We start from the raw sequence: 26,107 nt of genomic DNA on the forward strand, positions 1-26,107 counted from the left end.
CATATACAGTGGTTCAGAGGTGAGGACTCTTCTGGCTGAGGTGATGGCCATGAGAAAAGCCACCTTCAAATAAAGATAGAGCAAAAAGCACATTGCCAGTGGCTCGAATGGGGGGTCCTGTCAGCCTTGTCAATACCAAATTAAGGTCCCAAAGGGGCAGAGGCTGGAGTACTTGTTAGTAGAGTTGTTTCAAACCCTTCGAGAAATGGTTGCAATTAGGTTTGAAAACACTGACTGGCCGTTCACTCCACGGTGAAATGCAGAGATCACAGCTAAATGAACCCTTATGGATGACTTTGTCAATCCCTCCTGCTTTAAATAAAGCAGCTAGTCCAGAATGAGGGGCAGTGAGGATTCTGTAGGTGAAACGCCTTTCTGCGCTGACCAGATCGAGAACCTCTTCCATTTAGTCAGATAGGCGGTTCTCGTCTGCTACCCAAGAGCACCTCCTGTACCGGAGGTGAACAAGACTGTTCCTCCTGGTTCAGCCATGGAGGTTCCATGCTGCCAGGGGAGGCACTCAAGGTTCAGGTAGAGTAGGTGGCTGTGGCCCCAAGAGATCAAGTCTAGGTTGATTGGTGTGTCCACCGAGAGTTCCAGCAGGGTTAATCACGTTTTGTCCCTTCTGACCCTGAGCAGAACTTTATGTATAAGAGGAGTGGGAGGGAACACGTAAAAGAGCCTCCCCTTCCAGGGAAGGAGAAAGGCATCTGTGAGCGAGCTCGGACTGTGCCCCAGGAAGGAGCAGAACTAAGGGCACTTCCTGTTGTGCCTCGTCATGACTAGGTCCACTGGGGAAACCCGCACTTGTGGGACAATAGCGTTTAAGACGTCTGGGTGAATGGATCACTCGTGATGGTTGGAAAAGGATCTGCTGAGGTGGTCTGCCAGCCTGTTCTGCGACCCTGGTATGTAGGAGGCTTCCAGGTGAATGGAGTGGGCTATACAAAAGTCCCATAGGCTCAACACTTCCTGGCAAAGGGTGGAGGAGCTGGCTCTCCCTTGCTTGTTTGTGTAAAACATTGTTGTGTTGTCTATGCGGACTGAGATGCACTTGCCTTCTAAGTGGGGTTGGAGCGCCTGGCAGGCTAAGCAAACCACCCTTAGCTCTATCACACTGATAGGTAAGATTCGCTGCCGCAGCTCATCTCTGATGAGTCTGTGACTAGGGACATTGAAGCAGTGGGCCACGAAAAGGGGACGCCTGGGTTCTGATCCAGCAACCACCAAAGGGCCGAAATCACCAGTGACAGAAGTGTGATCACCTTGTCCAGAGGTATCGATCCAGTATGGACACCGATGCCCACCATAATGGGAGGGGCCACAGACAGTCACGCGTGTTGCACCACACAGGTACAAGACGCCATGTGCCCCAGAAGCTTTGAGCAGTTTCCCGCTGTGGTGATGGGGAAATCTCTCAAACCGTTTATGAGAGATTCAATGGCTCTGAATCAGCTTTCTGGGAGGAAGGCTCTGTCCTGGATCGAGTCCAGAACTGCCCCTATGAACTCTATTCTCTGAACTGGCAAAAAAGTTGACTTTTGCATATTTATCAACAGCTCCAGATTCTGGAAGGTTGACTGTATCTGCTCTACATGCGCCTTCACCTGATCTCTCAATCGACCTTAGATCAGCCAGTCATCCAGGTATGGGTATACTTTCACCCCTCTCCTCCTGAGAAAGGATGCCACAACTCCCATGCACTTCATGAACATCTGTTGGGCTGCCGACAGACCAAAGGATTGAACGGTGAACTGATAATGTTTCTGGTTTACCACGAATCAGAGGTACATCTTGTGACCTGGGAAGATGGCCATGTGAAAATACAGGTCCTTTAAGTCAAGGGTAGTGTACCAATCCCCTGGATCCAGGGAGGGGACAACAGAGGCCAGGGAGATCTTGTGGAACTTCAGCTTTTTCATGAATTTGTTGAGGTTTCACAGATCCAGGATGGGTCTGAGGTCACCATTGGCCTTCAGGATTAGGGTGAGTAAAACCCCTTGCCTCTTAACTCCAGAGGAACCTCCTCCACAGCTCCCGCCCTTAGGAGTGGCTACACCTCCTGGGCAAAAAGTCTCTCATGAGAAGGGTCCCTCAAGAGGGACGGGGAGGGAAACAACTGAACTGCAGGGTATATCCCACTTCCACCATGAGCAATACTCAACGGTCCAAGGTAATGCGGGTCCACGCTTGGCAGAAGAGGGACAACTGGTCAACAAACAGGGGAGATAAGATCCAGGCACTATCCTGGTATGCTGTCTGCAGGCACCCCCGAGAAGATCTGCTTCGGTTCCGTTGAGTGTCTTCTGGGAGCAGATGTGAGGGCCGATGAGAAGTGAGGTGTAGGCCTCCTCCTTCTTATTCCTCCTGTGTCTATACTCTTGCCTCTGCTGAGGATGCTGTGGAGGATAGAGATGGCCCATAGGTTGGGGTTTATAGTGTTTCTGAGCTGGGGCGTGGAGACCCAAGGATTTTAAAATAGCCCTTCAGTACTTTAGCCTATGGAGCTTAGCATCAGTCTGCTCCAAAAAAAGGGAGTTCCCTTCAAAGGGTAGGTACTGAATAGTCTGTTGGACTTCATAGGATAGTCCTGAGGACTGAAGCCAGGACCTCCACCTCATGACCACTGCTGAGGCATGAATCAGGTTGCCAAGTCCGCCATGTCCAAGGCAGCTTGGAGAGATGCTTTGATCACCACATTACCCTCCTCTACAAGGGCCAAGAATTTAGTCCGGGACTCCAAAGGTAAGAGTTCCTTAAATTTTGTTATGGCTGACCAGAAAACAAAATCATAATGGCCCAAGGGCTTGACGGTTGGCTATTCTCAGCTGGAGGCTCCGCGTTGAGTATACCTTTCTGCCCCGTAAGTCCAGCTTCTTGGCCTCTTTCGCATTAGGCGATGGCCCTTATTGCCCCCGTTTCTCCGTTTCATTAGCTGCCATGACAACCAGCAAGCCTGGTGGAGGGTGAGTATAAAGATCCTCATATCCCTTGGGGGGCACAAAATATTTCCTTTCCATCCACTTAGCTGTGGGCTGGAGGGAAGCAGGAGTCTGCCACAGAGTCTTTACGGGCAGCAAGATGACATCATTTAAAGGCAGGGCCACCCTTTAAAGGGCACTAATATGTCCATCAGGGCCATGGGCTGACTCAGAGATTTCCTCAGCCTGTATTCCCAAGTTCTGTGTGTTGCAATGTAGAAGCTCTTAATGAGCCCTATAGTCATCTTGCGTGGGCACCATGGTCATCCCCACCACTGCCTGGTCTGGGGAGGAGGACAATGAAGCTTGTACCAGAACTGGGCCTTCTACCACCTCTGTTGCCCTGTGTCCCGGTGCCAACCTCAGCAGGATGGATTAAACCCCTTTCAGATGGGGAAGGCAGAGGCGCTCTCACCTCCAGTGGTGCCAAGAGCATCTGGAGTGGAAATCTTGAAACGGATGGATCACCCAAGGGTACACTGGCCACTGCACTGGCATTTACCATTGTGTCGATGACCATGCTATCAGTACGTGCCTTTGTGCCATAGCTGCTGGGTGTCTATGGTCAGCCTGGTACCTGCTCCTCTGGGAGGTGTACGATTCTGCCTCCAATTCACAGCCCAAGGACCCACTCCTGGGTGATCACAGTGGAGCAGTGCTGAGATGGGGACCAGTGTTGCGATAAGGAGTGTTGCTGTGACAAGGAGCAGCGCAGGGAGGGAGAGCTCAATGAATGGTGGTGCCGCACCATCATTGCTGGCTTGCCCTCTAGTGGCACCTGCTTCAACGTCAAGGCATCCCGCAGTGCTGGAGCTGTCATCAACAGTCCACAACCTGATGGGGATGGCGGTACTGGGAGAGCAAGGAGGCTCCTGGCCACCTCAATAGCCTCCAGCATCAATGGTAGAGCCAGGGCTGTATCACCTTGGTGGTTCTCTCTAGGCAGGGAGTCCACCGGTACCAGACTCAATGGTCCCCTTCCCATACCTCAGAGTGACCCGGGCACAGGCTCCACTCTTTCTGTGGCCTTATGTCTTGGGGTCAGAGCACCCCTGGTCTGACTTTATCTATCTCTTCTTCAGCACTGGTGATGGGGAGCGGTACCGGGAGGCCAGAGTTGGCACTGACTTCTTGCACGTTGGAGAAACAATGCGAGACTGGGGACAGAGTCTTTCATTGGCGCCAGGGATGTGGAATCACTCTGTACCTCTCTCAGGGAGACCAGGGCACTTCCAACAGATACCAAGGTGCCTGGTGCCGATTCTGCCTGTGGCTCCGAGGAGGAATGAAGTGTTACCTCCATGAGTAGGAATCTAAGTCTATTGTCCCTCTCCTTTTTTGTCCTCAGCTTGAAGTTCTTATAGATCTGGCATCAATCTTGCATGTGGCCCTCTCCCAGGTACTTCAGACAAGTATCCTGCAGATCATTCACCAGCATCGGTTTGTGCCACCCTGCACACTATTTGAAACCCTGGGACCGAGGCATACCCCAGGAGCCCAAGTTGGCCTAGCCCCGCAGGATGGGGAGCACTTCTAACTACACTAGGCTACTTGACTATGTGCTAACTTATTCTAATTCTAACTATTTACAGAACAGAAGCCTACTGAAGAGTAGCACTGCTAACAATGTTCCAGTGATCCCCCAAATACGATAAGAAGGAACTGAGGGGCGGCGGGGTGGCATATTCCTATATACCACACCATGAAGGTGCCAATCCAGGGGGCACAAGAGCTGACCCTATGGATGCCACTGAGGGAAAAACTTTCCAGCGATGGTGAATGCGGCGCACCCCCACCTACACTGGAATGGACATGAGCTAGCACTCAACGAAGAACTAACTGAATCAGTTATTCCTTTAACACTGAAAAATTCTTTCAAATTGGCTTGCATTATGTGATAGACCCAGGCCAGTTGGGTACAGCAGAGGAGCCTTATTGGGATCCAGGAAGTGGGCGGCTAAAGGAACCCCCCCTCCCCCCCGCAGCCTAAGGGGTGGGTCCACAGGACCTGGGAAACCAAATAATTACGGGGGACAACTAATGAACAACAGGGACAGGAGTGCGGTCAAAGGTCAAACGAAGGGAACCGGACAGGGAAACCGAGCAGAGAACCCCGGACAGCGCCCACTGCTCCTCAAAGGCGTCAAAGGAGTCAGTGGACGCCACCCAGAGGAACTCTGCTCGGAGGCGTGAACGGACAGAGGATTGGAAATAGGCCCCACAGTCACAGGAGACTCCATTGGCCAACCTCCTCACCCTGGTTTTATAGATGGTCACTTTAGCCAGGGCCAGGAGGAGGTTGACCAGGAGGTCCCGCGACTTAGTGGGACCACGGACAGGGAGTGCATAGATAAGGAGGTGAGGGGAAAAGTGCAACCAAAACCTTAACAAAATATTCGTGAGGAGCCGGAATAGGGGCTGCAGCCTGGCGCACACCAGCTAGACGTGCACCAGGGTTTCCCTCACATCGCAAAAAGGGCAGGTGTCCGGGATTGGGGTGAACCGTGCCAAGTACACACCCTTGCTCACGGCCCCGTGAAGGAGCCGCCAACTGATATCCCCAGCGGGCCTCGGGACTAAGGTGGAATATAGGCTGGCCCACCAGGGCTCCTCACCTTCTAGAGGTGGCAAGAGGTCCCACCACTTTGTGTCAGGGCAGGACGTGAGGGTGAGGACGTGAAGGATGTGGAGCACGAGCGTGTAGAGATGTTTCCTTGGTGAGGTCTGGAACCGGACTGGCTGCAGCTCGCGTAGCCAGCTCACAGTGAAGGGGCGGGGGGGTCGGTCAGGTCCACGGGGCAGAGGCCCGATGAAAAGGTCCGGAGGGCCTGGAGTGGAGGGTGGGCAGGGCGCGCCCTCTCGTAGGACCCAGTCGAGGTAAACCCGAGCAGTGGGCGGCAAAGCGACCCTCACCTCCGGAAGTACGTGCAGGGGAGTACGAGGTCTGGAGAGCCCCATGCGCTGAGCGAGCGTCAGGGGATCCAGCCAGTCTCCCTGGTCGTAGTCCAGGAGGTCTCCGACTCTGGTGACTTCTGCCACGACCAACCTCTGGCACACGGAGGGGGACTCCGCCACCTGTACACAGAGCTGGGGGTTGTGTAGCAGGGGCTCCGCGAGGAGATCTTCCCCCACGGAGGCTGCCATGGACCTGGTCACTGTGAACAGTTTCCAGGTCCGGAGGAGGTCCTGGTAGAAGACTGGCAGCCCGGAGAGGTCTCGCGGAAGACCCCTTGGATGAAGAAAAAGGAGCTGCCGGTCATATCGGAGCCCTCGGAAGCGGTGCAGGAAGGCGTGCGCCAGTACGCTCCACGCCAGACTACCTGCACCATAAAGGAGCCTCTGCAGGGCCTGGAGAAAGAAGACATGGACTTGAGTGCGGAGACACTTCAGACCCTGCCCTCCCTCCTCCAGGGGTAGATGGAGAACGCCTGCAAAGACCCAGTACAGTCCTGACCAGAAGAACTCCAGAATCAGCGTCCGGAGGTTGGCCAGGAAATCCGGGGCCGGGACCAGGGTGTTGAGCCGGTACCAGAGCATGGACAGGATTAGTTGATTGAGCACCAGTGCCCGCCCTCAAAAGGACAGACACCAGAGTAGTCCTGTCCATCTCCGGAGCCGCTCTACCACCCTGCCCTCAACCCTGCCAGTTCTCCGGCGGAGATGGATGCGTGGCAGAAAGGTGAACGCCGAGATAGAGCAGCGGACCAGTGCTCCACCGGATGGCTTGAAGCGCGGGTGGGAGGGAACTCGCCTGCCACCAGTCCCCTACCACCAAGGCAGAGCTCTTGACCCAGTTGACCCGGGCGGAGGAGGCTGCCGAGTAGACGCCCTGGCAAGCCTCCACCCGCGCCAAGTCACCCGGGTCCTGGACCACGAGGAGCACATCGTCGGCGTATGCCGACAGGACCAGCCGCAGCTCCGGCTCCCGTAGCGCCAACCCCGTCAACCTCCTGCAGAGGAGATAGAGGAAGGGCTCGATTGCCAGAGCGTACAGCTGGCCCAAGAGGGGGCACCCCTGCCGTACTCCTCGCCCGAAGCTGACTGCTTCGGTCAGGGTCCAGTTGAGCCTGACCAGACACTCTGCGGAGGCGTACAGCACCTGGAGAAAACCCACAAACTGGAGTCCAAAGCCAAACGCTCACAGAGTGCTCAGGAGATACCCGTGATCCACCCTGTCGAACGCCTTCTCCTGATCCAGGGACAGGAGGGCGAATGACAAACCGTCCCTACACCCGAGTTCCAAGAGGTCCCGGACCAGATATAGGTTGTCGAAGATGGTGCGGCCCAGGACGGTGGATCATGTCCGCCAGCACGGACACTAGCCACAGCGAGATGGCTTTCGCTACGACCTTGTAGTCCGTGCTGAGGAGTGAGACGGGACGCCAATTTCGTAAATCACAGAGGTCCACCTTCTTTGGCAATAAGGCGAGCATGGCTCGCCTGCACGAAAGAGGGAGGACCCCGCTCTGCAAACTAGGTGACTAGGTCTGGGCCAAGGACATCCCAGAACACGCGGTAGAACTGCACGGTCAGCCCGTCCATGCCCGGAGATTTATTGGTGGGCATGTGGCGAAGGGCTTCCGAGAACTCGGCCAGAGTGAGAGGCAGCTCTAGCCGGTCTCGGTCGCCCGTGCTGACTGTCGGGAGTTCGTCCCAGAGCACCCTGCAAGCTTAGGCGGCTGGATCCGTATGGATCTCCTGCAGGAAAACCACGGAGTACCCCCCCCCCGAAGGAAGGAGAGCACCTGGCACCTGCGGAGACCCATCCTACAGCCCCGAGTGTTAACGTTGTGATGGTGAGAGGTGCCATGAGGAGGGCTGGGGTGGGATCCTTGCCGGCAGGGACACTCGCGGTTCCCAACAGGCCCCGCAACAATCCGTGACCTACCCCGTAGGTAAGTAGGGAGTCACAGAAGAGGTGGACCAGCTGGTAGGCTGCGGCAGCCTGCTTCCTGGTCCTTTTACTCTCCCCCATGAGGGCCCTCATGGCCCAGAGGATTAGATGGAAATCCCCCCATCGCTGCAGGGCGAGCTGCACCTTATTACGGGAGCCCCAGACGTCCTCAAGAACTCCTGCAGCTCCTCTCGCAGCGTATGCGGGGCTGAGGTCACTACCCCCAGCTGTCCTCTGGAGGGACTGCTGACCCAGCCCCGTGGCCCACCGAAACGGGCAGGCAAGGGGCGGACCCCTGACATGGCACCCAATGGGCTGGCGCCACGCTGCCCTCCTCAAACCCTGGCTCAAGTGGGGGCGGCGGAGGGAAGGTAGCAGCCCCTAGTGAGTCGGGACTGGGGAATACAGAAGCCGCTCCCTGGCGGCTATCCTCTAGGAGCGAGGAGATGACGGCCCCAGAGGCGGCAACGATATCACGGGAGACTGAGGGGGCAGGGACGAGGTTGACATCAGGAGCAGGGCAGGGATCTAGAGTAGGGGCAAGGTAGGGGTCGGGTGCAGAGTCAGGGAGAGGGGCAAAAGCAGGATCCTGAGTCCCAGGAGCCAGGCCATTGGGAAATGGCCCCTCTCGATCCAGCTCAGGGAGCTGGGGGCGGGGTAGGGGGCCCTCTATGACGCTGGGCTCTGGCACCATGGCCAGCGTAGAAGCCACAGCATCTTCAGTTGGATCCCCGTCTGGGAAGGAGGTCGGTCGCCCCACGCCCACGAGGGGAAGCCCGTGGGGCTCAGGTCCCAGCCGCACGGCACCAGCGGCCGCCTCGGTGGGCTCAGCAGCCAACAGCAGGGTGCCACCCGCAGCCAGGTAGATGGAGGAGCCCAGGGAACCCTCAGGGGTGGGAGCAGAAACAGCGGTTAGGGGAAGGGAGCATGGAGAAGGCGGGGCCGGGGTGAAGTCGCTCAGATCGGGGCCCACTAGCAAAGGGTCGTCCTCCCCCCTGGGGTGACTGGGGTCAGACCCAGGGCCTCGATCTCCTCGTAAATGGAGGGGAGCTCTCCTTCCGCCACCCCGGAGGTCTCCCCGATAGTGCCCGAAGCGACGCTCGCCCCGGGGCTCACGGGGGTTCTGGATGGTAACGGGGCAGATGGGGCTCCATCGGGGGCCTTGGAGGGAGGGGACTCCAATGGAGGGACGGTACTGCCCTCCCGTGCTGCCACGTTTTCCCCAGCCGGCACCAGGGGATGGCACGCCCCCACGGGCAAGGCAGAGGGCTCGGCATCGGCGCCCCCCTTTCTGGTCTTCTGGGGGGCTTCCGCATCGGTGGAAAGAAGTGGAGCTCGAGCCCTCCGCTTGCCCCGCTTCCCCTGGACTAGAGCCCAGCCCTTCATGGTATCATCGGGGGGCTGGCTAACAGGGGTCGGGTCGGGGGACAAGGACGATGGCTCAGGGACCGTGGGAGGCAGCGGTGGGGCGGAATGAGAGAGGGAAGATTCCCCCTGGGGCGGGCCCTCTCCCATGCTCGGCGGTATCCCTGCCGCACCCTCCTCTAGGGACCCTGCCAGATTGCAGGCAGCAAAGGTGGGGCTCTCCCGCTTGTCTGGGTGTGCTGTGGGGAGCACCCCTGGGGCCCGAGTGGGAGCAGTGATGGACTGAGTAGCAGGAGGGGCGGCTCCCGGATGCCTCTCCGTGCTGGACCAAGGGGCAGTCCCCCTGGACGTGCCCCATCGCCCGGCAGAGGTAGCACCAGCCCCCCCCACTCCCCCCCAAGGGGCTGTAGTTGGAGCAGTAGCAACAGAACCCAAGAGTGGGTGGGGGAGTCCAGCAGCTAGCCAGCAACCAGGTAGCAGAGAAGGGGGGTGGGTGGGGGGTGTTCGGCCCAGCCAGGGGAGATGGGGCAGTGGCAGCAAGGGCCCAAGGCCCAGGAGCAGCAGTCTCCCTCCTCCCTCCAGGCCAGTTGGGTACAGCAGAGGAGCAGAAGGCCGATATGCTGGCCACTGGATTAGCAGTTTTTTGTTCCCTGACTGACCAGAGCAGGGGCTGCTCCAGGCTAATGAGAACACCTGACTCCAATTAACCTGCAAAGAGTCAGGTGAGGCCATTAAGCTAATGTGACCACCTGACTCTAATTAAGGCCCCTCTGATACTATAAAAGGGCTCACTCCAGTTTGGCAGAGAGGAATCAGGGGAGAGGAAGTGTGGTAGAAGAGCTTGTTAATGAAGACACTAGTCATTGGTAAGGGAGCCCTAAGATAAGGGTGAAGAAGGGAGAAGCAGGAGAGCTGTGGGGAAGTGGCCCAGGGAAATGTAGCAACTCTGGCAGGAAAAGGTTGGCTGCCAACAGCTGCTACCATTAGGGTCCCTGGGCCAGAACTCGGAGTAGAGGGTGGGCCCAGGTTCCCCCTAACTCACCACTACAGAAACACCTCCTGGGAGGGGAAAACAGGCCCCTGTCAGGACACGAGACTAAACTGTTTTGGTATTGAGGCTGTAGGAGCAACAGAGACTGTGGGAGTTCTCTCACCAACCTCCTTGCTGGCTTATGATGAAAAGAGCTCAGTAGACTGTATCCCTGGCCCTAGAGAGAGGAGGGCTACATGGAGGGTTGCAGTGAGCCTCGGGAAGCTAGTGAAGCTAGCATAAACTGCCTGGAAGCACGGGACCCACAGGGACAAGGTCAGAGCTCTGCCACAATGAATATACAGAGGATATAAACCTGTCTAAAAGACCACTGACAAAGGGCAAATGTAAACACCAACATATTGACATGGAGGGGTCTAGGGGGAGCCACAATCATCAGCATTAGCATCACTCTTTGGTGTGATTTAGAAGAGGGAGCTCTCAGAACCCTGATGAAAAACACACAAGTAAGGATAAAAAAAACTTTAAAATGGAAATCAATTTTGTTTCGAGTCAACTGAAAATGTTTTGGTCGACCTGAAACTAATCAAAAACATGAAAAATAATAATTTCTAGTCAACTCAAAACATTTCTGGGATTCAAAACAATTTTTTTGAGTTTTCAATTCAATAAAAACAAAATTTAAATGTTGTTTTGGTTCAAATCCAACCGGCTTTTTCTGGATGCTTTGATTCAGCCCCTGAACTGTAGTTCTGTAGTACTGAATTAGTAATTGCTCAGCTCAATTCCTGAGTTCGTAGAGAATGCCAAACACCACAGGCGGTGTGGCTATGTCGTGCAACACCAGAGCTGTAACAAGTGTATTGGGAGCCCAGGATAAGTGCAAGGCAATGTCTTAAACCCTTGGCACCAGTGGGTGCATCATGGCATTACCAGCTGTCAACTCTTTGAGAGAAAAGTGTGATGCCTATTGTTAAGGAGTCAGAAAGAGTTCAGGTAAAACACTATGGGTGAAGTCCAGGCTCTAATGAAGCTAATGGCAAAACTCCAACTAACTTCAATGGGGCCAGGATTTCACCCTCGGGTCTTAATTCAACCCTGGCATAAATAAATGCCTTCCCCATGAAGTCATGAGAGCTGCACTCACTTATGCTGCTGCCCACTTTGACCTTATGATCTTTTGTTTCCTTATAGCTGTAAAAATCATTAAGTGCCTCTCTGTTTTTTCATGATGCCAGTCACATCTCGTTCCATCAAACCCACCTTCAAAGAAGCCATCCTCGTCCATGTCCCCATAGATGTAAATATACTCTCCAGCAGTCAGTGGGAGCTCTGACTCCGGGTTCTCATTAGGACCATCAAAAGGATTATAGCTGAAACACATGCAACAATAAAATGTACTTTGTACAGCAGCTTCCACTGGTCACACTACATCAGCTCACTGGTCAACTGAGGCTGGTATCCTGCCTCTGGGAGTAGCCAGTGCTTCCGAGGAAGGCCAAAGCATAGCTGCTTCCTGGATCCTTGGACCCAAACTTTTTGAGTCCATGGGCTCCCTACTAGCCCAGGGCTCAGATCTCGTGGTACACATTGGATCTATTCATGGTGAGCAAGTAATTGTCCCAGGCCATTTGCAGCTAAGAGGATGTTATGTCTTTAAAACTGTAGTTGCATATCCTGAACAGTAAATGGGTACATATGTTTCCCCATAACTACCTTGGGTATCAGAATTAACGTTTCACAATCATTATCAGAGCTGACCAGAAAATGGGGGTTTATTCCGTGGAAAATTTTGGATTTTTGCTGAAAAAAAATTGAAACCGAAACTTCAGCCAAAACCAGAAAGTTTTTGGTCAAAAACTGTACGTTTTAGTTTTGCAGCTGCAAACTTTTCAGCTTTGATGGTTCTTTGATGAAAATGTGACATTTTCCCCAGAAAGAAGGCACTTTCACAAAAAAATATGCATAACTAAAACCCCAATTTTCATAAACAAAACAGTTGAAAAGGAAAATTTTCAGCCAGCCCTGCTGGTTATACAACTTGTGAGTTTGCTACGTTTTGACATATGCAACTATTATTTTTGTTTGTATAGATCCTTAGCACTATGGGTATTCCCGAACTCTATCAGAGGCATGCACCATCTACTCCAGTATCTCGTCTCCAACAGTGGATAGTGCTAGATGCTCATAAAAAGGAGCAAGAAACCCCAAAGTGGACAATTATGGGATAGCCTGCTCCACAGATCAACCCTGTAGCCAAAAATCCCCTCAATTCTTCCTTCCCTTTACACCAAGGCCCTTGTGTGTAGTTCAGTACCTGTAACGAGTTAGGAAGACCTGGAGTTTTGCAGGGCCTTGGTTCTCTGACTCTGGAATCAAAGAGATGCTATCAACATCCAGTTCTTCCATTTCACTTGCAGTGTCCACCTAAGAAACACAAAAATAAGGAGAGAGAGGCTACAGCTTTGACTAAAGGAACAGTGGCAGAAAGATCACAACAGCAGTGAAGCAACAGAAATCTTATTTCTGAGCTGGTGTATACAGTCTGATTACACCAGCAGTATACTGCACAGAGAAGCAGAGAATGGTTAAACTATCTGCAGGAACTGCTCTGGGAAGCTAGAATTGGTAACAGATGCACATTCTTGGCTCCAGGACATAAAAATACATCTAGTAGTCAGAGGACTAAATCTACAGTCCAAGGTCGATATGAAAGAAGTGGTGAGAGGGCACCTCTAGAGAGGTCAAGGCACAAGTCCCTGGTAAGAAGCCTGAAACCTCTGCCATCCCCAGCAACTGGGAAAGTGCCATCCCTGGACCCTGCTCCATCTTTTGTAGCCACCTCTGTATATTAAGGGTGAAATCCTGGCCCTATTTAAGTGTATAGGAGTTTTGCCACTGTCTTCACCTATTGAGCATCTTATGTCTGCCCACATCTAAAGGCCCCTCCCCCCAGCCTAAGGGGAGGAGCTACCAAAACCAGAGCCCAGATGAGTTCAGGGGACAAATAATGAAAAACGGATGGGAGTGAGACCAAATGGTCAAAATCAGGGAGCCAGAGAGGCCCAGACAGAGCCCACTGCTGCTTGAAGGCATCCACGGAGCCCATGGACGCAGCACAGTGGAACTCTGCCCAGATGAGGATTGAAGGGAGAAGCAGAAATAGACCCCACAGTCACAGAGCACCTCCCCATCCAGCGTTCTCCTCCTGGTACAGTGGACAGCCACCTTGGCCAGTGCCAGGAGGAGTTTGACGAGGAGGTCTCAAAACTTCGTGGAAACACAGATGGGGTGTGCGTAGATCGGGAGGTGCAAGGAAAAGGGCAGCCAGAACCTGAGGAGAAGGTTCTGGAGGTGCCGGAAAAGGGGCTGCAACCTGGCACACTCGAGGTACATGTATACCAGGGTCTCCCTCATGCCGCAAAAAGGGCAGGTGTCAGCGACGGGGTGAACCGCACTAAGTACATGCCTATGCTCACAGCTCCATGAAGAACCTGTCAACTAATATCCCTGGCCTTGGAACCAAGGTGGAATACAGACTGGCCCACTGTTTTCAATTGAGCCAACATTTCATTCTCAGTCTATTCTACTTGTGTAGCCCCCTGCCTGCTGGAAGGGTGAAGGAGCTTTCTCTTTTCTTCTCTCCTCTTGAGAATCTCCTGGATGTTGCAAGTGGGGCAGGTCCCGCCTGTTCTACCCCCCTGGCCTCCTGGAAGCACTGAGGAGTGGTGGGGAGAAATCTCTAGCACTCTACCCCTCCCCAATCTCCGTTTCTTCTGTCATTGTCTGTACCACACCCATCATCACAGTGTCTAGGTCTTCCTGTGCCTACACCTGGATCTGCTCAGAGATTTCCCAGACAGCAGGAGCATGAAGCTGACATGAATCTTGATAGTTTCATGGCTGCCCACAGTATTTGAATAGCAGCAGTGAAACTCACCAGCATTGTGTTAATTTCACTCTACAGCTACAGGGCAAATCTGCAAAGGCACTGCAGCTGTCTAACTGCAGACTCAGTACGACAGCTGTGTAGTGGTTGCATTCACTACATATTTAGAAGTAAAATGAATGTAACCATGTTGCCTAAAATACTTTTACTAAAAGCTTGAATTCTGCAGAAATTGGTGCCATAAGCGGCTGTGCTCTGCAGTGGAAATTCACCACTCACCACCAAGCAGGAGACTTTTCAAGCCCTTTTTAGGTCCTTGCTTACTGCATGATACTCTTGTGTACTGTCGCCACCTCTGAGCCTCACTTTCTCCATATGAGCTCTCTATTCCTAATGTTTTTCTCCCAAATGCTTCATAAATATAGTGCTGAAATAATAGGGCTGAGGGTCTGCACTAAAGTGCTTTAGTAACAACAATATGTAGCAGTTGAGGCCTGTACAAACCTATTTCCAACATGAATGGTTAATAAATTTATATCTCAATAGGCAAATTCAATAATTACTTAATGTATACAAAAAGAAAAAGAGTACTTGTGGCACCTTATAGACTAACCAATTTATTTGAGCATAAGCTTTCGTGAGCTACAGCTCACTTCATCGGATGCATACTGTGGAAAATACAGAAGATGTTTTTATACACACAAACCATGAAAAAATGGGTGTTTATCACTACAAAAGGTTTTCTCTCCCCCCACCCCACTCTCCTGCTGGTAATAGCTTATCTAAAGTGATCACTCTCCTTACAGTGTGTATGATAATCAAGGTGGGCCATTTCCAGCACAAATCCAGGGTTTAACAAGAACGTCTGAGGAACACTGGGGGGGCGGGGGGAGGAATAAACAAGGGGAAATTGGTTACTTTTTATAATGAAGTTATAATGAAGTTATAAAGTTTATAAAGTTTATAATGAAGTTACATTACTCTGAAACCTGTCATTATAAAAAGTAACCTATTTCCTCTTGTTTATCCCCCCCCCCCCCCCCCACTGTTCCTCAGACGTTCTTGTTAAACCCTGGATTTGTGCTGGAAATGGCCCACCTTGATTATCATACACACTGTAAGGAGAGTGATCAATTTAGGTAAGCTATTACCAGCAGGAGAGTGGGGTGGGGGGAGAAAACCTGGATCTGTGCTGGAAATGGCCCATCTTGATTATCATACACATTGTAAGGAGAGTGATCACTTTAGATAAGCTATTACCAACAGGACAGTGGGTTTGGGGGGAGAGAAAACCTTTTCTAGTGATAAACACCCATTTTTTCATGGTCTGTGTGTATAAAAACATCTTCTGTATTTTCTACAGTATGCATCCGATGAAGTGAGCTGTAGCTCACAAAAGCTTATGCTCAAATAAATTGGTTAGTCTCTAAGGTGCCACAAGTACTCCTTTTCTTTTTGTGAATACAGACTAACACGGCTGTTACTCTGAAACCTGTCATTAATGTATACAACTGCACAATACAGTTTCCCAGATTAGAAGAAACTCTAATTAATACTAATTAAATAACAAATCAATATATTGTTTTAAGTGATTACCACAGTCTCTTAAGTGAACATTCTGAGGGTTTTTCAATCCTTTCTATGAAGCACTTTGTCTCTGTGACAGAAATGTCCAGCCGTCAGATCTACCAATTCAGGCACCAATCTCTGCAAACACTATGCCCGTGCTGAATTTTACATATAAATTTAAACTCCCTTGAACGCGGGTGTTAGGTGTTTGCAGACTGGGGCCTAAGCTGTGCTTTAAGAAAAAAAGGTAGAATCCTAAAGCCCCTACTACTGGGAGCCTCTTCCACTTTCATTTGAAATCAGCTTCCCTCTCCCCAGAAAACACTTCCTCTACCCCCATTCTCTATTCATATACTCTGAGAATTTCCTACTTGACTCCCTCTGGTCTGTGCGGCTGGTAGCAGATGTCAAATACAAAGAGCAGCGTTTCTTCTTCTCTGCTCCTACAGATAGTAAAGAGTAAATCGATCACTGGGAGCAATGATTTATCCCTGTAATAGGGATACACGCCTAACTCCCAGCTGATCAAGCAAAAGTTAACAGCCCACAGATGGGAAGGATGGGCTCTGCTCTGGAGAGCTTGTCTGAGATGCTCACAGTAGAGGGAGAGCCCTGCAGATGGGCTTGCTATGTAGCAGGTATAAAAAGGATAACCTGTGTCCTTTCTCTTATGCATAGGGTGAGCCACAGTGGTGGGCTAGGTTTAGAGGCCGGGCCTTCCTGTGTCTGGCATTGGCTGACGAGAAATCCAGCCTTGTGTTTTTACTCTGAGCCCTGAATGCCCCATACCCCCACCTCCCCACAGGACTTGACATGAGGACAGATATTTGGCATGCCTATGAACTCTTTGGGCTGCAGCTGGAGGAAATCCTGGCAGTGGTGTGAGCCTTAAAGGGGCAGGACATTTTTCTTTGTTCTATTTGCCTACTAGCCTTTATTGGGGATATCCGGCACTTTACCTGGCTCCTGCCTGCTATATGGCCACCTGAGACTTTGATGAGCCCCAGAGAAAAGGTGACAATCTGGCACCTGGCCATGGTCCCACTACCTCTGCTTTCAGAAGGCTTTGAGAATCACCTGAGCAAAGGAGAAATCTCTAAAAGTTTAAGTAAAAACAGTTCAGCTCTTCTCAAATACAAGGAAAACAAAACATGTGAACACAAGTGAAAAGGCTGCACTGCTCCCATTACAAATTATTGCAGACTGGTGTTGAACAGCCAAAGCTTGAAAGTTGCAAGTAGGCAGGGAAACAGCCTTCACTAAGGAGCAATGCACAGTCTACCATGAACTGCGATCTCTGTCAATCTGGGATTTCTTGTAAGCCAGAAGAGCTTTTAAGCCCTGCAGACTGAAGGTCCTTCTCATCTTTCTTTTGAAAGCCATCTTTCTGAGATTACACAGTCACTATTTTTCAGATAACACATGTTGTGAAACTCTTTTCTACAGCCTTAGGTACACATGTGCGTATGTCAGACAGAATGCACCCAAACCACTTGGAGTGCTGCCAGCTCTTGCAATTTTATCACAAGTCTCGCAATATTTCATGTTTTTCTTGAAGCTTCAGCTCCTGGAGTCAGGTGATTTAATGAGAATCTCAGCTTTCACTGAAAAAAGTAAGATCCTAGCCCTTGTGATTTCAGAGAAGATCTTGAAAATGTGAAATGAGTGCAGCCTAAAGGCTAAAAATACTGGAGACAAAAAAAAACAACAAAATTCTCATGATTTTTATGCCAATCTCATGTTTTTTAAGGCTTAATTCATTATTTTTCAATGCTTGGGGTTGGCTACATTTCCTTTGCATGAAAAATACACAGACAAAATTTCCTTCAGTGACATACTCAAGATTCATAGCTTATAACACCAGAAAGGACCACTATGATCATCTAAACTGACCTCCAGTATAGCTCACCATAGAACTGCCCCAAAGGAATTTCTAGAGCAGATCTTTGAGAAAAACATCCCATCTTGATTTAAAAGGTATCAGTGATGGAGAATCCACCCTGAGCCTTGGTAAATTGTTCCAGTGGTTAATTACTCACAGGTAAAAATTTATACCTTATTAATACTAATCAACATGGGCTTATGGAAAACAGATTCTGTCAAATTAACTTGGTATCTTTTTTTGATGAGATTACAAGTTTGCTGATAGACTTAGACTTCTGTAAGGCATTTGACTTGGCACCAGATGACATTCTGCTTAAAAATCTAGAAAGATATAAAATTATATGCAGTGCAGTTCTAGGTGTTCCGGTCCCAGGAGTTGGTCCAATAAAAGATATAACCTCACCCACCTTCTCTCAGTAATAAAATTAACATGGCACACATAAAATGAATTAAAAGTTGGCTAACTGGTAGGCCTCAAAATGTAACTGTACATAGGAAATCATGTTCAACTGGTATGTTTTCAGTGGGGTCCAGCAGGGATGGGAACTTGGTCTTATGCTTTTTGACATTTTTATTAATGACCTAAAAGAAAACATAAAATCACTGATAAAGTTTGCAGATGAACAAAACTTGGGGGAGTGATAAATAATGAAGAGGACAGGTCACAGATACAGAATAATCTGTATTGCTTGGTAAAATGGATTCAAGCAAACAATATGAGTTTTAATATGTTTAGAAATCATGCCTCATAGTGATAGACTCAAGGAGCTCAATCAACTTAGCTTGACAAAGAGAAGTTAAGGAGTGACTTGATCACAGTCTATAAATACCTACACATGGGGAACAAATATTTAACAATGGGCTCTTCAATCTAGCAGAGAAAGGGATAACAAGATCCAAAGGCTGGAAGCTGAAGTTCAGAGTGGAAATAAGGTGCAAATGTTTAACAGTGAGAGTAATTAACCATTGGAACAACTTACCAAGAGTCACAGTGGATTTTCCATCACTGGACATTTTTTAATCAAGATGGGATGTTTTTCTAAAAGATCTGCTCTAGTTCAACCAGAAATTCAGAGATTCATAGGGTATGTCTACACTATGAAATTAGGTCGAATTTATAGAAGTCGGTTTTTTAGAAATCAGTTTTATATATTGGAGTGTGTGTGTCCCCACAGAAAATGCTCTAAGTGCATTAAGTGCATTAACTCGGCGGAGTGCTTCCACAATACCGAGGCAAGCGTCGACTTCTGGAGTGTTGCACTGTGGGTAGCTATTCCACAGTTCTCGCAGTCTCCGGAATGAGATTCAAAAGTTCGCGGTTCTTTTCCTGTCTACCTGGCCAGTGCATCTGAGTTGAGAGTGTTGTCCAGAGCGGTCACAATAGAGCACTCTGGGATAGCTCCCGGAGGCCAATACCGTCTAATTGTGTCCATAGTACCCCAAATTCGACGCGGTAAGGCCGATTTAAGTGCTAATCCACTTGTCAGGGGTGGAGTAAGGAAATCGATTTTAAGAGCCTTTTAAGTCGAAAAAAAGGGCTTCATCGTGTGGACGGGTGCAGGTTTACATCGATTTAACGCTGCTAAATTCGACCTAAAGTCCTAGTGTAGACCAGGGCATAGATTCCAAGGCCAGAAGGGACCTTTGTGATCAACTAGTCTGACCTCCTGTACAACACAGGACAGAGACCTGCCCTGCAGATCTGCTACAAAAACACCTATTCTTAATTTAAACATTGTCAGTGATTGTTTCCCATGTAGGTATTTTTTAGACTGTGATCAAGTCACCCCTTAACCTTCTCTTCGTTGAGTTAGATCAACTGAGCTCCTGCAATCTATCACTTTATAAGGCAGGTTTTCCAATCCTTTAACCAGTCTCGTTTCTCATCTCTGAACCCTCTCCAATTTATCAACACTCTTATTGAAATGTGGGCTCCAGAATTAACACAGGATTCCAGAATTGATTGCACCAGTGCCAGATACAGAGGTAAAATAATCTCTTGACTCCTACTCGAGAATCCCATGTTTATGTATCTAAGGATGGTATTAGCCTTATTGGCCAAAGTGTCACACTCGGAGCTCATGTTCAGTTCGTTATCCACCATGACCCCTAAACCTTTTTCAGAGTCACTGCTTCCCAGGATAGAGTACCTGAGTTCCAGTGCCAGATTCCCACTGGACCAGATCAAGGATGACTATGCCAGACTGAGGAAGATGCTCAAAGTGGAGGCTTAGGTGATCTTCAGTGGAATTGTTCTGCTCCCTAGAAGGATTGGTCAGCAAAGAAAGCTACATCTTGAAAGTCAAAAAGTGTAGGGATAAACTAAGAATTCCCAAAAGTCAAAATGAGTTTGACCTTGCAAAAGAAATAAAAACTAACAGTTAAAGGGTCTTTGCACATATAAATAAAAAAAGAACAAGGGGTCCACTATGCAGCAAGGGTGGGGTACAGATTAAGGATTATCTAGGTATGACCAAAACTAACTGAATACTTTGCCTCAGTCTTCAATAAGGATGATTTTATAGAACATGGGGGCAAAGGCAGGATGGCTAACGGGAATGAGTGTACAGAGTGATCTGGCTCACTTGGTAAACTGGGCACAAGCAAACAATATGTATTTCTATACAGCCAAATGCAAAGTCATACATCTGGGAACAAAGAATGAAAGCTATATCTACAGACTGGGAACTCTATCCTGGGAAGCAGTGACTCTGATAATGATTTAGGGATCGTGGTGGAAGTTGAACAGTTGAACAGGAGCTCTCAGTGCGATGCTGCAATGCTGTAATAGTTGGGCCTAAAAATTCCCCCTGTGAGCTCAACTGTAAAAAGTGAGTGAAAGTTCGTAAGATATCACAACACCCTTTAACAATAAATGTTGATGGGAAAAAGTGCAGAAGCGAGACAGATAGACTGAATTATTCCGAACAAAAAGGCCTCCTGATACTGATAAGGACTGTGTTACGATCATAAACAACATGAGACCAAAAATGAAAGAACTAAAACTGATGGATCAGAAACTAAGTCTAATTGGTGGACAAAATAATGAGGGGATGGGCTATCCTGCCAAACACTCCCTTTTTGGGTCCTTAAAGAAAAACTTTGGGGAAAGAAATTGGCTATTGGAGCAAGCTTCACCACAATGACTGCCACCCTCAGCATCTCCTGGGATACCAGACCTTCTTCATCCTAATCCTGAGAGATGTCCTGACCAAACCGGGCAGGTGAGGGACCCAGATGACATCACCACCTCAACCAGAATCCCGAACACTACCTTCGGTGTGAGACTCTGGGTACATCTACATGGGGATAAAAGCCCCCGGCACAGTCACAGCTGCCCCAGGTCAGATGACTGGGCTTGGGCTGCAGGGCAAAAAATTGCTGTGTAGATGTTCAAGCTCGTGAGTCCCAGAGCTTGGGATCGAGCCCGAACCCAAACGACTACACAGTGATTTTTCAGTCCTGGAGACCAAACCCCACGAGCCAAAGTCAGCTGACCTGGGCCAGCTGCAGGCTTTTACTCCTGAGGGAATTCTGCACCAAAAAATTAAAATTCTGTGTGCAATATTTTAAAATCCTGCAAAATTCTGTATATTTTGTTTATAAATGTAGAGGCTCTAGCATGGCAGTGGGGAGCACAAGCCACTGGCTGCACAGAGGTGGGAGATCTCTTCAGGAGGGCCAAGGTGAAAGTGGTTGTGGCTCAGCGGGGGGGGGAGGTCTGGATGTGGGGAGAAGGGGCTCAGCAGGGGAAGTCTGGGTGTGGGGGGTTCAGCAAGGGGGTCTGGGTGCTGGGGAGAAGGGCTTGGTGGGGTAGAGGTCTGGGTGCAGCTGGTTGGGGCTCAATCAGGTGGGGGGGTCCAGATGCAGGGGGGAGGTGCTCAGTGGGGGTCTGGATGCAGGGGGGTGGGACTCGGCAGGGGGGTGGGACTCAATGGGGGGGCTGGGTGCAGGGGGGGCTCCAGATGCAGAGGGTGAGGCTCGGTGGAGTGGCAACTTGGGGGGTTGCTGTGGGGGTTCTGGGTGCAGGGGAGTGAGGCTTGGCAGGTATGGGTATGGGAGGGCCAGATGGACAGCGGTTGGGTAGATGGGGAAGCAGCTCCTTGTACAGTGACCTCTCCCCCTGCAGCTGAGGAGTGATGGGGGCAGGGTGTGAGACGGAAAGGAAAGCAGAGCTTCCTGCAGCCAGGGAGGTTTCTGGGGGTGGGTCTGACCTGCCCACTCCTTGCAGGGGAAGAGCAAATCCCATCACACTCCCCCATCCCCACCGCCTCCCTGCAGCCAGGCTGGGACTAGCAGCTGAGTCTGGCACATGATAGGAGCTACCTGCCGGGGCATCCTCAGCCCCCCGCCCACAATGATTTCCTCTCTGCCTCCGGGCGCCTGAAATAACGTGCCCCGCACTGCTGGGGAGGGGTACATGACCATTCTTGTGGCTTCCCTTTGCTTCCCCATCATTTTCTGGGGGGAAGCAAAGAAATCTACAGGGGACATGAATTCTGCGTGCACACATTGGTGCAGAATTGCCCCGGGAATAAGGTTTTTTTATCCCAGTGTACACCTAACCTCTGTCACACACCTTTCCCTACTTGTGTATCCTTTTCCTTCCCTACCTTATTTCTGCTCTTACTTAGCCTCATACAAGAAGATGAGGACAACTTTGGACAACTTTGTAAACTGGAGTAATAGAAATGGGACAAAATTTAATAGTGCGAAGTCCTGCATTTAGGGATTAATAACAAGAATTTTTGCTATAATCTGGGGATATATCAGGTGGAAGTGACAAAGGTGGAGAAAAACCTGAGTGTATTGGTTGATCACAGGATGACTAAGCCGCCAGTGTGATCTGGCAGTACCATTATACACAGCACTGCTGAGACCACACCTGGAATACTGTGTGCAGTGTGACAGGGTTGGGCCAGATGACTATAGGAGAGTAATTTTTTTTATAGTAGAGTGATTTTATTTGTGTAACACTTACAAAGAATCACCAAAAAGGATAAAGCAAAACTATGCAACAAAACAAAAGCAAACACAAGGTATAACACAGCAGCCTTCAGGAGGGAGAAGTGTTCAGGCTAGCCTGGGCTCAGAGCGGGGGGCTTCCTCGACACTCGTGGTCTTCCACCCCCTCGAGTTACCTAGTGCCACGCCCAGTGTCACCGATTATCCCTCTCCTGAGAGTGCCCGACAAGATGGGCACAGCTGCAGGGTGACGGTTTAGGAGTGGGGGGGACGTACACCCACGTGTGATAGGACCCCTCCTAGGTGACAGTGATGATGGTATCCACAGTGGCAACGGCTGGGGCTGGGGTCTCTCGCTCTTCCCCTCAATCAAAGGGTCAGACAGACGGAACTGGACGGGGTCACCGAGCAGAGAACCTCGGACAGCGCCCACCTTTCCTCGAAGGCGTCAAGGGAGTCGGTGGACGCCGCCCAGAGGAACTCCACCCGGGTACGTGAATGTACTGAGGATCGGAAAACGGCCCTACAATCGCAGCACGCTTCATTAGCCAACCTCCCCTCTCTGGTTTTATAAATGGCTGTTTTAGTTAGGGCTAGGAGGAGGTTAACCAGGAGATCTCGCGATTTTGTGGGGCCACGGATGGGGAGTGTGTAGATAAAAAGGGGAGGGGAAAAGTGTAGCCAAAAGTGTAATAAAATATTCGTGAGGAGCCGGAAAAAAGGCTGCAGCCTGGCACACTCTAAATATACGTGTGCCAGGGTTTCCCTCACGTTGCAAAAAGGGCAAGTATCCGGGTTGGGGGTGAACCGCGTAAAAAACACGCCCGTGCTCACAGCTCCGTGAAGGAGCCGCCAACTAATGTCCCCAACGGGCCTCGGGACCCAGGTGGAATACAGGCTGGCCCACCGGGGTTGCTCACCCTTCAAAGGTGGCATGAGGTCCTGCCACTTTGTATCGGGGCGGGACACCAGGGTGTGGGTGTGAAAGGTGTGAAGCATGAGTGTGTATAGATATTTCCGTGGTGCGATTTGGAAGCTGACCGGCTGCAGTTCATGCAGCCAGCTTGCAGTGAAAGGGTGAGGGGTTTGTTGGGATCTACGGGGTAGGGGCCCGATGGAAAGGTCCAGCGGGCCTGTGGTAGACCGTGGGCAGGGCGCGCCCTCGCGCAGGGCTCGGTTGAGATAAGCCCGATCAGCAGGCATCAAGGCGGCCTTCACCTCCTGAAGTACGCGCCGGGGGGTACGAGCTCCGGAGAGCCCCATGCACTGAGCGAGCGTCAGGGGATCCAGCCAGTCTCCCCGGTCATAGTCCAGGAGGTCTCCAACTCTCGTGACTTCTGCCAGGACCAACCTCTGGCGCACCGAGCGGGACTCTGCCGCCTGCACACGGAGCTGGGGGTTGTGTAGCAGGGGCTCCTTGAGGAGATCTGCTCCCACAGTGACCGCCACGGACCTGGTCGTTGAAAACAGTTTCCAGGTCCGGAGGAGGTCCTGGTAGAAGACTGGCAGCCTGGAGAGGTCTCGCAGAAAACCTCTCGGACAAAGATAAAAGAGCTGCCAGTCGTATCGGAGCCCTTGGAAGTGGCACAGGAAGGCGTGCGTCAGTATGCTCCACGTCAAACTACCTGCACCATAGAGGAGCCTCTGTAGGGCCTGGAGGCGGAAGACATGGACCTGAGTGTACAGACACTTCAGGCCCTGCCCTCCGTCCTTCAGGAGGAGATGAAGAACTCCAACAGGGGCCCAGTGCAGTCCTGACCAAAAGAACCCCAGAATCGATGTCCGGAGGTTGGTCAGGAAACCTGGGGCCGGGACCAGGGTGTTGAGCCGGTACCAGAGCGTGGACAGGACTAGTTGGTTAAGCACCAGTGCTCTCCCTCGGAGGGATAGACATCGGAATAGCCTCGTCCATTTCCGGAGCCGCTCTATCACCCCGCCTTCTAAATATTGCCAGTTCTCCGGCGGGGAAGGGTGCGTGGCGGAAAGGTAAACGCCAAGGTAGAGCAGTGGACCCGCACTCCACCGGATGGCCTGAAGTGCGGGTGGGAGGGAGCTCAGCTGCCGCCAGTCCCCTACCACCAAGGCAGAGTTCTTGACCCAGTTGACTTGGGCGGAGGAGGCTGCCGAATAGATGGCCTGGCAAGCCTCCACCCGCGCCAAGTCGCCCGGGTCCTGGACCACGAGGAGTACGTCATCGGCGTACGCCGACAGGACCTGCCGCAGCTCCGGCTCCCGCAGCACCAACCCTGTCATCCTCCTGTGGAGGAGACAGTGGAAGGGCTTGATTGCCAGAGCATACAGCTGGCCCGAGAGGGGGCACCCCTGCCGTACTCCTCACCCGAAGCCGACTGGTTCAGTCCGGGTCCAGTTAAGCCTAACCAGACACTCTGCAGAGGCGTACAGCACCCGGAGAAAAATCACAAACTGAGGTCCGAATCCAAACGCCTGCAGAGTGCCCAGGAGGTACCCAGGGTCCACTCTATCGAACGCCTTCTCCTGATCAAGAGACAGGAGGGCGAACGACAGACCGTCTCTACGCCCGAGTTCCAAAAGGTTTCGGACTAGAAATAGGTTGTCAAAAATGCTGCGGCCTGGGACAGTGTAGGTCTGGTCGGGGTGGATCACGTCCGCCATCACGGACCCTAGCCACAGCGAGATTGCTTTCGCTACGATTTTGTAGTCCGTGCTAAGGAGCGAGACAGGACGCCAGTTTCGTAAATCACGGAGGTCCCCCCTTCTTCGGCAATAAGGCGAGCACCGCTCGCCTGCACGAAAGAGGGAGGACCCCGCCCTACAAAGACTCAGCCCAGAGAGTGGCTAGGTCTGGGCCAAGGATGTCCCAGAATGCGCAGTAGAACTCCACAGTCAGCTCGTCCATGCCCGGAGATTTATTGGTGGGCATGCGCAGGAGGGTTTCCAAGAACTCGGCCAGGGTGAGAGGCAGCTCTAGTCGGTCTTGGTCGCCCACGCTGACCGTGGGGAGTTCCTCCCAGAGCACCCTGCAAGCGCCAGGATCAGTCAGATCCGGGGAGAAAAGGCAAGTGTAGAAGCCACGGGCCCTCCTACACATCTCCACCGGATCCGTGAGGGGGGTGCCATCTTCTGCTAGAAGGCAGGTGACGTGTTTCTTGGCCCCCCTCATTTTCTCCAGGGCGTAGAAGAAACGAGAGCCACGATCCATCTCCTGAAGGAGGCGGATGCGGGATCGAACAAAGGCACCTCGGGCCCGATGGTCCTCGAGGGCTCGGAGCTCCTCCCGCTTCTCCCGGCATGCTCCGCAGAGGAACGAGTCCTCGGGGCTGGCGGCCAGACGCCTCTCCATCTCTAAGACCTCCCATTCCAACTGCTCTATCGCTGCATTTCTCCGTCGGCTGGTGCCCCGAGTGTAGTCACGGCAGAGGAGCTTGGCGTGCAACGTCCCTAGATCCCACCATCGCCGCACCGAGGGAAAGGCACGCTGCTGCTCTCGCCAGGCCAGCCAAAACTCCCGGAAGGACGTCACGAAGCCCTCATCCTCCAACAGGCTGTTGTTAAAATGCCAATAGGCCAACCCCGGCCTCTCTGCACGG

General features: G+C 51.4%; 1 protein-coding gene across 15 annotated transcripts in view; it reads right to left on the reverse strand.

The window, feature by feature from the left end:
- TSPOAP1 (TSPO associated protein 1) overlaps positions 1 to 26,107 on the reverse strand; it is a 233,618-nt gene that overhangs the window by 85,235 nt on the left and 122,276 nt on the right. For all 15 annotated transcript variants that reach the window (XR_012155490.1, XR_012155492.1, XR_012155491.1 and 12 more), the window contains 2 exons: positions 12,549 to 12,658; positions 11,495 to 11,604 (listed from right to left, as the gene is read on the reverse strand). Coding sequence is in view for 12 of the 15 variants with exons in the window: in XM_073316129.1 (XP_073172230.1) it covers positions 11,495 to 11,604; positions 12,549 to 12,658 (220 nt within the window). In the remaining 3 variants the exon portion in view is untranslated. The remainder of the gene's footprint in view (positions 1 to 11,494; positions 11,605 to 12,548; positions 12,659 to 26,107) is intronic.

This window comes from Lepidochelys kempii, chromosome 17 (genome assembly GCF_965140265.1).
Source record: "Lepidochelys kempii isolate rLepKem1 chromosome 17, rLepKem1.hap2, whole genome shotgun sequence".
Lineage (NCBI taxonomy): Eukaryota > Metazoa > Chordata > Testudines > Cheloniidae > Lepidochelys > Lepidochelys kempii.